Raw genomic sequence first — 16,884 nt, 5'->3', positions numbered from 1 at the left:
GAGCATGCTGGCTAGCCGTATGTAAGCAATAATGGGCTGTGAAGGTATGGAGAGAACTCCAGGTTGCAGCCTGATAATATGTGTACAAGCAGCAGCAGCTGAAGGGAAGCTATTAAGGCTGAGGCGGATGCAACAGAGTGTGGTTACACACAGTGTTGTAGTGAAATCCCTGCTTGTTGGTAGGAAAAAAGATACAGACCGTTTATTAGGAGGAATAGGTCTGTTTGCCAACTGGAACTCGCAATTTGGCTCTTGCCATAGAAGGAAAGAGTTAAGTGGAATTCCTATGGAATGTAGGCAAGCTAGGTAGAATGCAAGCGTAGCCTTTCTGTCCAAGAAATGGAAAGAATCCTCTCGCTCTGGTGAGAGAGAGGTGTTGGAAAAAATGGGCAGAGTATATCCTGAGTAAGGTGAGATGCAATGTCTACCTTAAGAAAGATAGAAAGTTGAACACGTGAAAACTACTCAGTGACGGAGGAACACAGGGTCAGATGAGTATGTAACTAGAAGTGTATAACTCATTGACACTGCTGGTAGAAATGACATTTATGAGGGAAGAATTTCCCATGCCAAACTATGAAATTAGAGGAATGGAAAGGCTCGAACGGAGAACATATGAGACTTATAAGCATAAAATATATATTCCATTCCGTGACTAGTGAAAATAGAGGCGGCTTGATCAGTGGATAATCCATGGTAAGCTGACTCAGAAGGGATGTACCGTAAATCGGGTATCCCCACTCCCAAACGATACACCAATTGGAACAGAGGTGTACGTATGTGGAGGATGTCTGGGGAGCAGAATCCGAGGGAGCAAGAGAAAGAGTGGTGTGGAAAAAGAAAAAAGGGTAATACCCTTTTGTATGCGTCATGTGGTAAATTTTGCCATTTTGAATGGTAGGATTTATGTGTGGAAGGTTTTGTGACGCTACCAGAAACCTGAGAACATCAGTTAGTCTACGATTTGGGACTGACTGGTGAGAAGGTAGATTGGTTACTGGTGTGATAATTGAGAAGTATGGGAAGCATACTGGTCTCGGTCAGGGCGAGGGTTAGAGGAATAGTGAACCCCGTCCTGGTTCAACATTAGAAGAGTGCTGGCTATGAGAGGCAGCAGAAGAGATATATTTAAGAGGCCCTTGATGGAAGAAAGGCATCTATGGGAACGCATTGGAAACATGTGTAGGGAGTAGAATCTGTACACCGTATGGTTCGATTCAGACGCAGAGGGCAAGTTCGGTTGACCTCAGTGTTAGAAGATTTTTCTCTTTACACATGTAGTCGGAGATCATTCAAGAGGATAGAAACCTACATGGAGAAGGTCTGCTAGTGCATTCAGAAAATCTCTTAGATGAGTGGCCCGAGGATGCATGAAATGAGCAAGGGCCAAGGATAGAGCTGCGCAGCTTCTCAGCAGGGCAGCTAAGGTAATGCGTGCTTGTGTGTTAGAAAGCACATTGTCCCTATGCTGTCTGTCTGTATACACAAAGGTTTGTTGCAGAGGCAGTATTGGAAGGCATAAGGGTATAACATGACTATAAGCTTCAGGAAGTTTATGAGAAAACTGTGCCTGGAGTGGATAGACGCATATAGGGTTTGTAAGCTTTTAGGCCAAACTTTACAACCCTAAGTAAATGCGAGCATGAGCAGATTCAGACTAGGTTTTGGTTCTAGATCTGGAATATGGATGAGGGACGAAGCGGTTGCACAGCTTAGACCCACTAATATTGGAATGTCACTGAATGTAACCCATAGCAGTTTTCTATGAGGAAAGTGCATAGTGAAAAAAACCCATGGCCCGACAATGAAGAATTGAGGGCCTGAGGTAATAGAAGATGCACGCAGGGACATGTAACAATTTATTAGAATGTCTGCGTGTATGCTGGACAGGAAGGTCTTTATGACTGTGGTGTCCAGAAGTGTTGTATAAGGGATTTATGGCAGTGACAGTAATCCCAGTTAGGAAATGTATAGTGAGTCATGAAGAAGTTAGAGCTCCTTGCATGGACTGACTGTGGTTGTGCAGTTGTCCATGCAAGGAAAAGAGTGAATGATGTTATAGTCCTCAGAGAAACAGCATTCACCAATAGTGATTCAATGAAAAACTTCAGCTGCCGAAGCTGATGCCAGCGGCAGAGTTGTTGACTCACCATAAAGCACTTAGAAAGATTAGAGTAATGTACTTACTGTAATCTGGAAGCATGGAAACAAGAGTTACCATTTTACCTGTGACTTCTGAAGGAAGTTGATACTTCTGAGGTCCAGGATGTGCGGAGAGTAACTACTTTCTGTTGAAAGAAAGAATAGTATAATTAAAACACCCCAACCCCCCTCCCTTCCCCCTTATGCGCTTCATAGCGGCTGGGGGAGTGTACCGGGACTTTGGTACAAGGTGGGGTGGCCACTCTGATATCCAGCCAGATGGGAGATCGGGGGGTGTCCCAGTGGAATGGCTGAAGTAATCTGGATATCATGTAAGCTCCCACGGGAGTGTGAGCGGTAAAGTCATACCCACATTTCTGTGTGCTGTACAAGGCGACACTAAGACCTGATGTCAGGCTTCAAGGTGGACTTGTACTTGAGGCAATATTTGCTGAAGTTCGTGTTTAGCAGATCAGCGAACGCACCTGAACCTTGGTTTTGAAGCAGGAACCAGAGGACAGAGCATTAATCAGTACAGAGCCTCATTGCTGGAAAGGGGAGGAAGCCCTGACGCAATCCCAAAGAAATGAAAGAGGGGTTCTCTTGGTATTGTGGCTAACATAGTTAGCATAGTGATATGTGACACTAATACAGTTCTTGAAAGGCACATGACCCAGAACTTTTCGAACCATGTGGTCCGAATTAGAGAACACATCTCAAAGGGAATGCCGCAGAAGCGGGTACTTACCATCCGACGTGGATCGCCGCAGGACGAGCCAGTGAAGATTGCTGGCTCCGATCTCTGGAGTCCTCGAGGGGTAGGCCGTGGACGTAAATGTCCGCCTCACTCTGAAACCTGGTATGGTGGCACAGGTACAGAGGAGACAGGCCGGGCATGATTGGCATTTCGACTGCTATTGAAAACAGAGGGCCAGAATCCCGCACCACTTGACGGTGGGGCATGCTGGGAACAGGGGAGCCGATTAACGAGCTCATGATCCCCTCCCTCGTTGCAGCGGCTCGATGTGTCGTGACGCCAACACAGAATCCGTCGGACCTCGATCCGGTGTTTCTGGATCACCCAGGGCTGCCAAACCTGTACGGATCAGTGTTGATGGCAGTGGTGATGTTGCTCTGCCCGAGCATTGTCCAGCATCAAGAAAGATAGCGCCGATGTGCTGGATGGCGTCAGCAGCGGACGATCACTGTTTCGGCGATGATGGGTGCCACGGTGCTCGGCCCGGTCTTTCCCCAGCGCCGAGATGGAAGCCCTCACTGTCCTGGATGGCGATCAGTGACAGATTGTCAGCACGCCTGCTCTGCTAATAAGGAGCTTGAAAAAGAACCCAAAGCATGGAGCATTGTATGCAGGTGAGGGCATTACGTGGCGGTGCTATGTCGGTATTGACAGTATCGATGGCAGCTGAAGCGGCCTTGAGGGCATCGTCAAAAATAGATATGAAAAAATGTCGATGACTCAGCCAGAGTAATGATGCCAGTGATGGAGCACTGACAGCATCGGCATAGGTATCTATGGCAATGATGTGGCATTGAATAGTCGAGAAAAACATCGTCATTATCGAAAAAAGATACCGGCATCGACGGAGTCAGTGACCGCATCGATAGGAACGTCGAAGACACCGATGGGAACGACGTTGATGTCTTGACCCAGGATGTCCTCAGTGGCATAGCCACGGGCATCGACAGTATGGCCACGGTCGTTGACGGTATCGATTGGACTGACTCGGGTAGCAAATGTGTGCGTGGAATTGGCGCCACGGACAGAGATGTCAATGGCACCTACCGGGGCACCGATGGAATCGATGTTGGCATGGACCCTATGGATGGAAGAGACACTGACATCGATGGATCCATTCTGGCATCGATGCCAGCCATGAATTGGCATTGGCATCCATGGCATCCATGGAAAAGGTATAGGCATGGATGCCCATCAATGGAATTGACCTGGCATGGATACCCATCGATGGAATTGACCCGGGGATCGACCTCCACTAATGGGATTGACCTGGAATCGTTGGCCATCGATGGAATCGATCTGACATCGATGCCCATCGATGGAGAACACCTGGGCATCGATGCCCATCGATGGAAACCACCTGGCATCGATGTCCATCGATGGAAACTACCTAGCATCGATGTCCATCGATGGAAACCATTCGGCATCGATGTCCATCGATGGAATGGGTCCTGGCATCGATGGAAAGGCTCTGGACCTCGATGGAAAGGCTCTGGACATCAATGGCATCCATAATTTAAGGGATGGCATTGAGGAAAGTGACTCCGGCATCGATGGAAATGTCCCGGGCAATGGTGGCATCAACCCAAGTATGGATGGCAGCGACGAGACAAGGTGTGCGTCGAGGGCATTCACTCGGGTAAGGCAGCACCGAAGGAGCCCAAGGAAAAAACAGCACAAAGGAGTAAAAAACCTGGCAGCACTGATAAAAACGATGCAGGGAGGATGGCATCAGAGTACCGCGGGGGAGGGGTACTGATGGCACCTAAAAATCCAGGAAGGTCTGAGGGGGGTACCTACGGTAGCGATGGGGCATCGACTGCGCGAGGGTACCGGGGAACAAAGGACCCAAAACTAAAGGGGCCCTGGCGGTAACGGAAACCGTTGAAGTCCCTGTCCCACTAATGTTAATAACCAAGCAGAGTGTCACAGAGAGACACTCGCAGGCTATGTGTAGCTAACTGAAAAAATAGGGAGAGGGAAGGCTTCAGTCGGTTAGCAGGCCAGAAGGTGACAGGAACCGACCGAAAAAATACATCAAAGTACTCACCGAGCATCGTAAAAATGTACGCGGAGGGAGACCTGTGCAGGGAAAAGTGTCTAGTGAAGTAAAAAGTAAAGTGTTTCCATGAGGAAAAAAGTTAAAGTTTCCTCACAGAGCTCCAACTGCTATGCTTACTGCAAAGCGGAAAAAAGAAGACTGAGGGAGACACCTGTGGCTCACAGGGATAATTGCAGGCTGAGCATGCTCAGTGCACTCAGTGTGCCAGTGTCAGCCAAAGCTTTGTGAAAACTTTGACAGAAATGTTTTCCGTACAGGGCTCCATCCTGTGATGTCACCCATTTGTGAGGACTACCATCCTGCTTGTCCTGTGAGAAACAGCAATATCAAAAATAATATGAAGGACCACATGCACACACTACCACAGCATATCTATAGAAACATATATGTAGATGTCATCATTCGGTAATTATTGGCTTTTAAATACACAGCCCATAAAAAACTAACTAAAAGTGTTTGTAATTTTCAACTAGATCGTAGTGCAGCAATGTATGCCATACTAAAGTTACTACCACAGCGTGTTTAGATTTTGCAAATAAACCGCTTGCAAAATAAACAAAAAACTATTAGAGCCTCACCGCCACAACTATGTCCATTTTTACTCAAAAATACATTATACTATGGCTTATGTCAGCTGCGTATAAAAATGGCCCAAGGCCAGATTGTTTCCTAGGCTTAGGCCATGGCCCAACGCAGCAGCCATAGACTAGACCCCAGTGTGATGCCAGGGTCTTGCAGTGGCCTGGGCTCAATGCCAGGACCTAGACTGAGACCCCAAAAATTGGACAAGTCTACCTGTTCCACCGGGAATCCAGTGCTGTGGTCTAGGTCCAGGCCCAACACTTGGGCCTTGGCCTAGGCCAGGGCCCCAACAAGAAACTTGATTCCAGTACTGGGACCATAGCTCAGACTCAGGCCCAATGCCACCCAGAGGCAGGGTCCTGATGCTGGGGGTATGTCTTGACCCAGGATGGATGCTGGGGCCTGACCTGGAGGCCAGGTCCTGATGCCTGGGCCTTGGTCTAGGCCAGGACCTGGTCCAGGCCTGACATGTGGCTCGGTCTGGATACCAGGTCCCAACACTGGATCCCAGCCTGAAGGCTAGGTCCTGATACCTGGGCTTGTGCCTAAGCCCAGACCCAGGCTCAAAACCAAGTCCAGGTCTGACCCTCATACCAGGGTCAGACCTGGGCTTGGCACCCAGGCCTTGGAGGATTTTGGTCTGGTCTTCTTTCTACTTCTTCTTCGACAAAAATGACAAAATGATTTGGTGTACAGCTACTGTACATCAAAATGATGCCCTCCACTGGGGAGGATGTGCTGGAGTTAATTTACTCTAGCAGATCGAATCATTTTGTTAAAGAAGAAAGAAGACCAAAGACCTTCAAGGCCTGTTTACTGCGCTCTGGTCTGAGCCTGGGCCAAGGCCCTGGCATCGGGACCTGTCCTCAGGGCTGGACCCTGGCATCAGGCCTGGGACTGGGCCAAGGCCCCAGCATCGGGGACCCAGTCTCTGGACCAGGCCGCAGTGTCAGTCTTGGCCCCAGGCCTTGGCCTAAGTTAAAGCTCAGGCATTGCTGTCTGGCCTTCAGGTCCCGCCTCAGCATCAGGCCTGAGTCCTGGCTGAGGCCCCATCATTGAGACCTGGTCTCTGGATCTGGCCGTGGCATTGGGCCTGGGACCAGGCCCAGGCCTAGGCTGAGGCATTGGATCTAGACCTCGATGCCTGAGCCTCATTTAGGACCTAGGCTGAGGTCATGGTGACCTCCTGTGGTCTTGAACGTGTAGATATGAATCAGTTATTTACACTTTCGAATAATAGAAGGACTAGGGGGCATTCCATGAAGTTAGCAAGAGGCACTTTTAAGACTAATCGGAGAAAATTCTTTTTCACTCAACGCACAATAAAGCTCTGGAATTTGTTGCCAGAGGATGTGGTTAGTGCAATTAGTGCTGGGTTCAAAAAAGGTTTGGATAAGTTCTTGGAGGAGAAGTCCATTAGCTGCTATTAATCAAGTTTATTTATTTATTTATTATTTATTTAAAATTTTTTATATACCGACGTTCATCCGGGATATCACATCGGTTTACAGTGTAACTGAAACAGGCGCCTGGGATGGCGGTTTACATCGAACAGATATAACGAATTAACATATGAACAAATGAGGAGGGGGGAAAAAAGGAGGGAACTAATTAAACAAAACTTATGAGCAAAATTTACAAATATATATAGAGTATCACTATGTACAAAGTATTCATAAATACAGCTATGCCATGGAAATACAATTGTGTAGAGTTATAAGAGAGGAGGGGGGATGGGGAGGGGGTGGGGGGTGTAGGAGGGGAGGAGGGGTGGATGGGGTAAAAGGAGAAGGCGAGCTGAGAAATCAGGAGAAGGTAAGAGGACTGAACAGGTTGGGGGCGAAGGAGGAATTTAGAGGTGGGAGTGAGGAAAGGGGGAGAGGGCAGGAGAGGATGGGTGTGAAAGTGGGGGAATTAGGTGTATGCTTTGGTGAAGAGCCAGGTCTTTAGCTTGCGTTTGAATGTTTTTGTGCATTCTTCTTGTCGTAGTTCGACAGGCATTGCGTTCCAAAGGGTGGGCCCGGCGATAGAGAGCGCTCGGGCTCTCGTGGAGGTAAGTTTGTAATGTTTGGGAGAGGGTGTAGGCATGGAGGCGAGGTGTTGGTGTCTGATGGGCCTGTTGGATTGGTGGAAGCGGAAGGATTCGTTGAACCAGTTCATTTCAGGGTTGTATAAAGCCTTGTGGACAAGGGAGAGAGTCTTATATTGGATGCGTGATGCAATTGGGAGCCAGTGTAGGTCTTTTAATACCGGTGTGATATGGTCATTTCTGCGTGAGTTAGTCAGGATCCGGGCTGTTGTGTTTTGTAATATTTGAATGGGTTGGATGGCATAGTTAGGTAGACCAAGGAGGAGAGCATTACAATAGTCGGTTTTGGCAAAGATGGTGGTTTGAAGAACTGTGCGGAAGTCGGGGGGATGTAGTAGTGGTTTTAGTTTTTTTAGGGAGTGTAGTTTAAAAAAGCCATCTTTTAGTATATTGCTGATGAATTTCTTAAGCGTGAGATGGTCGTCAAGGATGACACCCAGATCACGGACTTGCTGGGCGAATGGTGTATGAATAGGAGGGGGGTTAGGATGATTTTGGGGTGAGATGAGCATGATTTCAGTTTTAGTAGTGTTAAGAGCTAAATGGATGGACGCTAAAAGCTTGTTTATTGATTGGAGCGTATCATTCCAGATATCCATAGCTTTTGGTAGGGAGTCAGTGATGGGTATGAGCAGCTGAACATCATCAGCGTAGACAAAGTGAGGCAGCTTGAGACTAGAGAGGAGGTCACAGAGGGGTAGCATGTAAATATTGAAGAGGGTTGAGGATAGAGCTGAGCCTTGTGGTACACCCTGATTGAGGTGGATAGTTTTGGATTCGTGATTTCCTAGTTGGATTTTGAAGTTTCTGTTACTGAGGTAGGAATTGAACCAGTTATGGGCAATACCTGTGACGCCAATTTCAGTTAAGCGTTGTAGGAGAATGGAGTGGCTGATGGTATCAAAAGCGGAGGAGATGTCAAGGAAGGCGAGAATAAAAGATTGCCCTTTGTCAAATCCTTTAAGAATATGGTCTGACAGGGAAAGTAGAAGTGTCTCAGTGCTGTGGGATTTCCGGAAACCGTATTGAGCAGGTGCGAGGATACGGTTATCTTCGAGGTATTCTGAGAGTTGTTTGTTGACAGTTTTTTCGAGGAGTTTAGAGATGAAGGGGAGATTAGAGATGGGGCGGTAGTTGGCGAGGTCAGAGGGGTCAAGTTTAGGTTTTTTTAGGATAGGTTTGACGATTGCCTGTTTAAGGGGAACAGGTACTTGCCCCGAGTTGATGGACAGATTAATGATGTTTGTTAAAGGTTTAGCGATAAGGTTAGGGATGGAAAGTAGATGTTTGGTAGGGATTGTGTCCGAGGGATGGGAAGAGGGCTTGGCTTTCTTGATGAATGATTCTATTTCAAGTACTGAGGTGCAGTCTAATGAGGAGAGAAGTTTAGTGTTGTTACTAGTGATGGTGTGGTTGAGGTTATGATTGGAGAGGCTGAAGGGAGTGGTAGATGTAGTATTGAAGGTGGACAGCAATTTGTCTATTTTGGTTTGGAAGAACGTGGCAAGTTCTTCACATTTGGATTTGGCTACTTCATCTGGAATGTCGGGAGCTGCTGGCTTAGTGAGTGAAGCTACGTAATCAAAAAGTACTCTAGGGTTGAATTGGAATTGATGTATTTTATTAGCGAAAAAGTCGCGTTTTGTCTTGTTGATTTTTTCGCTGTACAGATGTAAGGAGGACTTAAATTGGGCAAGGTGTGTAGGAGAGGGATCGTTACGCCAGATCTTTTCAGATTTTCGAAGGCATTGTTTTAGGTTCTTAAGTTCTTGGGAATACCAAGGTTTCCTTTTTTCATTGTGTAGAGGAGAGATGAGTTTTGATTGCAAGGGGCAGATAGTGTTGGCTATATTATTGGTAATATCGTGCCAGGAAGCGAGTACTGTGTCTGCATTGGTGAGATCTAGTTGGTCGAGTTTGTTAGAGATAGCTGAGATGAGGTCATCTCTCGTGCAGTTTTTCCTGTAGTGGATAGTTTTGTTAGTGTTATTATGGCGGGAGGGTGTCTTGTATGAGAGAGAGGCTTTGATGAGGTAGTGGTCTGACCAGGGAATAGGTGTGTGGGAGGGGGGGTCAACCTGGATGAGAGCATTAGTGAAGAGGAGGTCAAGGGTGTGACCCGCCTTGTGAGTGGGGAAGTGGATGGACTGCCTGTATCCTAGTGCGTTCAGTGAATCTAGGAATGCGTCACAAGTAGGGGAACGGGGAGAAATGTCGACGTGGAGATTAAAATCTCCTAGAATGATTGCTGGTGTGTCAATGGATAAGTTCTTTGCAATATATTCTATGAGGGTTGAAGGGTTACTGAGGAGGGTTCCTGGGGGGGCATAGATAAGACATATTTGCAGAGTGGGAGATTTGAAAAGGCCTATTTCAATTTTTGGGGGGGAGGGGATAGGGTAGAGAATCATGTTAAATTTTTTCTTTATGGCTAAGAGTAAGCCTCCTCCTTTCTTTTTTGGTCTGGGGATAGTGAAGATATCATATGTTTTGGATGGTAACTGGTTTATGAGCACGGAATCGGAATCCTTAAGCCAGGTCTCTGTTATAGCACAGATGTCTGGGTCTTGGTCTGTAAGGAGGTCAGTGAGAAGAGGGATTTTTTTGTTTAATGATTGTGCATTAAGGAGGATGAGAGAGAGTGCAGTGAGACCGATGACTTGGGTCAGGGGGGGGGAGATCATGGAGGGGAGGAGAGTTTTGAGCTGTGAGTGGAGACGTGGGTAAGGAGGAACATTGGGCCTTTGGTTGTTATGTTTAAGAATGGTGATGTGATGTTGATACATGATGAGAGTGTAGTGTGTTGGCAGTTGAAGTTTTTGATGTGTCTGGCTTGGGGGGGGAGCACAATGCGGAGAGAGTATTGCAGTTTTGTACAACTTAGAGCAGGATAATGCAGATTGGACAGTTCTGATTGACAAACAAATGCAGTTAAAACCGAGCAAATTGAAATAGATATACAAGTTTGGATTAAACAGAATACATAGGTTATGCAGTGCTAGGATTATATTGATTATACTGTAAGGATAGAGAGCAGGTTGTGGAATACTGCTTAAGAATTGGAATTCGGGTGTTAGGTTGGCTAGTAGGGCTGGGGGGGGATAAGTCCAGATCTGGGAGAGCTAACGAAGTCCAGTGTGGTGACGGAAAATGTTCTATGTAAAGGTGCCTACTCACTCTGAAGATCCTGGATCTAGCTGGGTCTTGGCTGAGGGTTAGAGGGTAGACAACGTAACTTCGGAACCTCGGAACAGGTGACTGCTGATATGGATGTCCGGGTGGTGCCTCAGTGGCCGTCCGAAGGGGCTGCCCGAAGGGGCGCACAAAGGGGTGGGCCCCTTTGTCGCGCGACGCACGGCGCACAACGCACGGCGCGCGACGCCGGTGGGACAGACGAATTTAAAGAGCCTCTGGGCCCTTCCTGATTGGCTGCTGGGGAAGCCTCCGCTGGTTGGCTGTTCCCCGGTAGCTGGAGGGAGGGCGGGACGCAGGAGTCGGCGGCAGATCGGCGCTGTGGGCCACGCGGTCGGGCGCAGTCCCACCGAGGGTAAAGGTGAGTTTTTAGGCCTTACCCCGATGGGTCTGTAGCGCCGATCGTGCAGGCCTCCCTCGAGCCGGACGCCGCGCTGCCGAGATGAGTCGCCGTGAAGAGGAGGATCGCCGTGGGACAGACGAATTTAAAGAGCCTCTGGGCCCTTCCTGATTGGCTGCTGGGGAAGCCTCCGCTGGTTGGCTGTTCCCCGGTAGCTGGAGGGAGGGCGGGACGCAGGAGTCGGCGGCAGATCGGCGCTGTGGGCCACGCGGTCGGGCGCAGTCCCACCGAGGGTAAAGGTGAGTTTTTAGGCCTTACCCCGATGGGTCTGTAGCGCCGATCGCGCAGGCCTCCCTTGAGCCGGACGCCGCGCTGCCGAGATGAGTCGCCGTGAAGAAGTTTACTTAGGGAATAGCCACTGTCATTAATTGCATCAGTAGCATGGGTTCTTCTTAGTGTTGGTGTAATTCTGGATACAAAACTTTCCATCCCTGATCCTGCCTATGGGTGCCATAATCTTAAATATAGCCCTATACAGTGTACACAAATAAATCTCCTGCTGACTATATCCATCTAAAGCAACCTAGATAACTGTACGACTTCGGAGTGGCCTTGGAGGGAACAGGGAAAGCCATCGGGGGCTCCCCTAGGGCTCGGCGCGCGCAAGGTGCACAAGTGTGCATCTCCTTGTGCACGCTGACCCCGGATTTTATAACATGCGCACGGCTGCACGTACATGTTATAAAATCGGGCGTAGATTTGTGCGTGCCGGGTTGCACGCACAAATCTACGCCCGCGCATACCTCTTAAAATCCGGCCCTAAATGTGGGGTTTCCCTGACCATGAATGCTTTGCTTTGATTATTTACTCCTTAGGCCTTATAGCAAAGTTGTTAAGAGGAAGCATGACTACAAGAAAGATTAGCAAGATCAAGAAGAACATTTATTATACCAGATGAACAGGATAAACTAAGATTAATAAATCTGCATTATTAAAGAAGCATGCATATGATAATCACATACCGAAATAAATGCAACAGAAAGATATCTAGTACATATTTTTCCAATGTATGCCAGTCCAATGGAGATCCCATATTTTCTTTTCCTGTAGTACAGAAATTTTAACTATTAATCAGAAAATTGTTTGATATTAAATAAGTACATAATCTATCTAAAAGAAAATTAAATGTTCACATTCTTAAGAGTATTTAGTAGGGTGATCTAAATTGTAAATCTAGTTTCCTGGTTATAGCTTATATCATTTCTGGAACATATTTCAGTACTAACATCATAAACACCACTACTACCCATAAAGTGAAATTTGCTTACCTGTCACAGGTGTTCTCCATGGACAGAAGGATGTACATTTTCACAGGTGGATATGATCCTATGAAGTTTACTTCATAGATTCTAGAAGATTTTGGCACACTTATTTGAGCAAATGAATGCCCCCTACGTCACTGATGACACTTGTGGCCCTTTAAGTTCTTAAAATAGCTAACAATATTTTATTTTCTTTATTTGAAAGGATTTGTTGTCCACATACATCCATGTACATTCATAGCAGATTACAATAAACTATACATAAAACAGATAGTGCAGTCAAAATATTAAATCAACAAAAATAAACTTAAGTCAAAGGAGGTAAGGTTCTTAGTTATAAAGATTATAAACATTCTGGTCAATTTTAAAAGCCGCATATGTGCCAAAGTTGGAGATACATGTGTGACTCAGTCTGGTGCGTGCCATTTGGATTTTAAAATCCGCGCAAGTACGCACGTATCTCCTCATCAGTACATAAACACTTTTCTCACCAAAAGGGGCAGAGAATGGGCATGGTCTGGGTGGGCCTGGACTGCACCTTGAAGTCAGCGCATAAGTTGTTACATGCACAAGTACGTGCCTGGGTCCCCTAGTGCATAATTTTACTTCTGCTATGGACGGCGTGTAAGTCGTGTAACAAAAAAAATGAGGCTAGTCCGTGTTTTAAGGCTCGGGGCTAACAGGGTAAAAGAGAGGCAAGTTAGCTAGTAGGTTCAGAAGTCCTTTTCTTTACGCGGGCAAAGTGAGAAAAAGGCCTATTATGTCACTGCGTGTACCTATTAAAATTCCTTTCACGCACTCGAGATGGCATTCGCACGCACATGTACACATCAGTATAAAATCGTGCAGACGTATGCGCAGATAGCTGATTTTATAACATGAGTGCATATACGTGCACGTATGTTATAAAATTGGTGTCCGTGTGCGCACCCCAGCAAACATGTGCACATGGGCGCATCTTAAATTTTATTTCTTAACCTCCCTCAAATGCTCGTTTGAACAAAAATCTATTTAATATCCATCTTGAAGGATTTAGCACAAGTAACTGTTTGTTTGGCAAGGAGTTCCACAGTCTTGGGACTGCTATTGAAAAGACTCATTTTCTGGTGACATTCAAGTGTGCCACTCTGGGAGAGAGTATTTCCAACAGATTCGGATTCTTGCTTTGAGATATTAAAGTGCAGCTGGGACTATATATATGTAGCACTGAATTAAACCAAAGGATAGTGTTATTTTGTAAAAGCTCATGTACGATCATGATTATTTTATATTGTACTCTGAATGTATAAGAAGATAATGTAGGGATGAAAAATACATGTGCTCATATTAGTTTTGTTCCTGTTAGAAGCCATGCTATCATGTTTTAGGTGATTTATTTGCATTGCTCTGGTTGTATTGGCAAGTAGATCTATAAATAGGGTGTTGCAGTAATCCATTTCGTATTAAGATCAAATCTTGGAGGACAGTACGGAAATCTTGTGGTTGAAGCAAAGGCTTCAATTGTTTTAACAGACTTGCTCATAAAAGGAGTTAACAGCATTTGCTCTATGGAGTTTTAGTGATAGTGAATTAAGCAGAATGACAACTAAATTGAGGATTTTTTTAATTGGTATGATTTCTTTGACCTTTGTGAGAAAAATCTGACAATCACTTATCCTGAAACAAAAACTTATAAAGAGTAAGCTTGAAACAGAAACCCATGTAGAAGAAAATGGCATAAAACTCTGCAAAAACACCACCGTGCAAGTTGTACCTGCACATATCACAGGACCCTACAGCTACCCAAATGGAGAGGACATTATATTAAAGGTTCACATTCATGCTTCTCTATTCATATTGAGGTCAATTTTCAGACCCAAAAAACAGATAACTTATCCAGCTAAAGTTATCCAGGATATTCAATGGCACAGAAATTTATTTGGGAAACTGACCATGAGGCACAAGGGAGATGCATGTGTTTCAGAAACACAGGGGATAGAGGGGTGAAGTACAGAAATACACAGGGAGCAAAAAGAGAGGGACAGAGGGCTACAGGAAGAAAAGTAAAGGTCCCTGCATAGAGGATAATAGATAGAAACAAATTTTGACAGTTATGAGAAGTTGCAGGGGGGAAAGAGAGTAGGAGGCATGGAGGAAAAAAATCTAGGGAGAGAGCTAAATTGAAGCATTTCAGTTTTTTAGAACAAATGATAGTGTAAGAAATTGCTGAGTAGATTCAGATGCAACTTTCCTACAAACAGGTACATCAGTACCACTACCTACACACCAATTTCTGGTACAATTCCTTTTCCTGAAAATGAGTTCCCTCCTCCACCCTAGCTCAATATAATTTAAAAGTTCTCAGGTATGAATAGACTAATGAACTACCAATACATTATACTTAGTTTGTTAGACATTTTTCAGATGGTTATTTCTGCATACTTTAAATACAATATAAGGTACATGTGGCAGAGTTTCTTACAGAACTAAGACTGTAATATCACTGTGTAAACGTCTTCTGAGATGGTCATCTCTCCATGTTGAAAAATAACCCAGAACTTTTTTTGATGTGGCAGCAATATTTATTAGGCTCTCTTTTGTCCAGATTTCTAATCCAAGCAGCATTACATCCGTATTTAATTGGTTGTACATCTGAAAATGCAAAATCATTTAGAAAATAAAAATTGCCAGACTTTATGACTATAAGCAGTAGAAGCAGATGCACTGTGCTCTAAGATTTTCTTTTCTGTTGTGACCATGCTCAAAGATCACAGGATGTCTATAAAATGAAAATGATTACAACAAAAAGACTTAATTTTAAGATAAAATACCTTCTTTAGATTTGATAGAGCAGAGTTACTTACCTGTAACAGGTGATCTCCCAGGACAGCAGGATGTTAGTCCTCACATATGATGACATCATCAGATGGAGCTCTGTCATGGAATACTTTTGTCAAAGTTTCTAGAACTTTGACTGGCACACTGAGCATGCTCAGCATGCCCCTAACTCTGTGGCCACATGGGGTCCCCTTCAATCTTGTTTGATAGCAAAAGTACGAGCGAAAAATAAAATAAAACGAAAGCGAACCCAACTCCGTGGGGGGAGGGCGGGTTTTGTGAGGACTAACATCCTGCTGTCCTGGGAGAACACCTGTTACAGGTAAGCAACTCTCCTTTCTCCCAGGTCAAGCAGGATGGGTGAATAGCAAGCTGCAGGCCACTTCAATAACACCCTATGCCAGTGATGGCGAACTCCAGTCCTCGAGTGCCACAAACAGGCCAGGTTTTCAGGATATCCACAATGAATATGCATGAGATAGATTTGCATACAATGGCAGCAGTGCATGCAAATTTTTCTCATGCATATTCATTGTAGATATCCTGAAAACCTGGCCTGTTTGTGGCACTCGAGGACTGGAGTTCGCCATCACTGCCCTAGGCCAACAGACACCAAATAACGTGCAACAAGCACAACAACAGGGGTGCTGTTAGCAACAATGGGGTAGCCTGAACACCAGGCGGGGCCATGGGTAGAGTCAAATGATATTTTATTTCCTAGCCAGTTTGGCTTTAGAAAGAATTTTAACACTGAAACCCTTTTACTCGCCATGACAGATACCATTTTAAGAGGTTTTGACACAGGTCAAAGTTACTTTTTAATCCTTTTAGATTTATTGGCCGCTTTCGATACCGTCCATCATGAAATTTTAATAAATCATTTAAAGGAAATTGGAATCACAGATACAGTTTTAGAATGGTTCATTTCATTTTTAAATAACCATTCCTTCCAGGTAAAGATAAACGGGCGGATTTTAAAAGCCCTGCTCGCGTAAATCTGCCCGGATTTACATGAGCAGGGCCTTGCGCGCCGGTGCGCCTATTTTGCATAGGCCGCAGGCGCACGCAGAGCCCCGGGACGCGCGTAGGTCCCGGGGTTTTTTGAAGGGGGGTGTGTCGGGAGGCGGGACCGGATGACGTGGCGTTTCGGGGGCGGGACGCAGCGTTTCGGGGGTGGGACCGGGGGCGTGGTGCCGGCCTGGGGGCGTGGTCCAGGCCTCCGGACCAGCCCCCGGGTTGGAAGACAGCGCGCCAGCAGTCCGCTGGCGCTCGTAGATTTACGTCTGCTTCTTGCAGGCGTAAATCTAGGGACAAAGGTAAGGGGGGGTTTAGATAGGGCCGGGGGGGTGGGTTAGGTAGGGGAAGGGAGGGGAAGGTGAGGGGAGGGCGAAAGAAAGTTCCCTCCGAGGCCGCTCCGATTTCAGAGCGGCCTCAGAGGGAACGGGGGCAGGCTGCGCGGCTCGGCGCGCGCAGGCTGCCCAAAATCGGCAGCCTTGCGCGCGCCGATCCAGGATTTTAGAGGATACGCACGGCTATGAGTGTATCTTATACAATCCAGCGTACTTTTGTTTGCGCCTGCTG

General features: G+C 46.2%; 1 protein-coding gene across 1 annotated transcript in view; it reads right to left on the bottom strand.

Moving 5' to 3' along the window:
* Window positions 1-12,042: 12,042 nt before the first annotated feature.
* The window catches only part of LOC115092435 (disintegrin and metalloproteinase domain-containing protein 9-like), a 435,618-nt gene continuing 430,776 nt past the window's right edge, over window positions 12,043-16,884 (bottom strand). The window contains exons 7-9 of the mRNA XM_029603268.1: window positions 14,948-15,117; window positions 12,187-12,268; window positions 12,043-12,072 (exon numbers count right to left, since the gene is read on the bottom strand). Of these exons, the coding sequence (XP_029459128.1) occupies window positions 12,043-12,072; window positions 12,187-12,268; window positions 14,948-15,117 (282 nt within the window). The remainder of the gene's footprint in view (window positions 12,073-12,186; window positions 12,269-14,947; window positions 15,118-16,884) is intronic.

This window comes from Rhinatrema bivittatum, chromosome 5 (genome assembly GCF_901001135.1).
Source record: "Rhinatrema bivittatum chromosome 5, aRhiBiv1.1, whole genome shotgun sequence".
Taxonomy (NCBI): domain Eukaryota; kingdom Metazoa; phylum Chordata; class Amphibia; order Gymnophiona; family Rhinatrematidae; genus Rhinatrema; species Rhinatrema bivittatum.
This window is presented reverse-complemented; position numbering and strand designations above follow the sequence as displayed.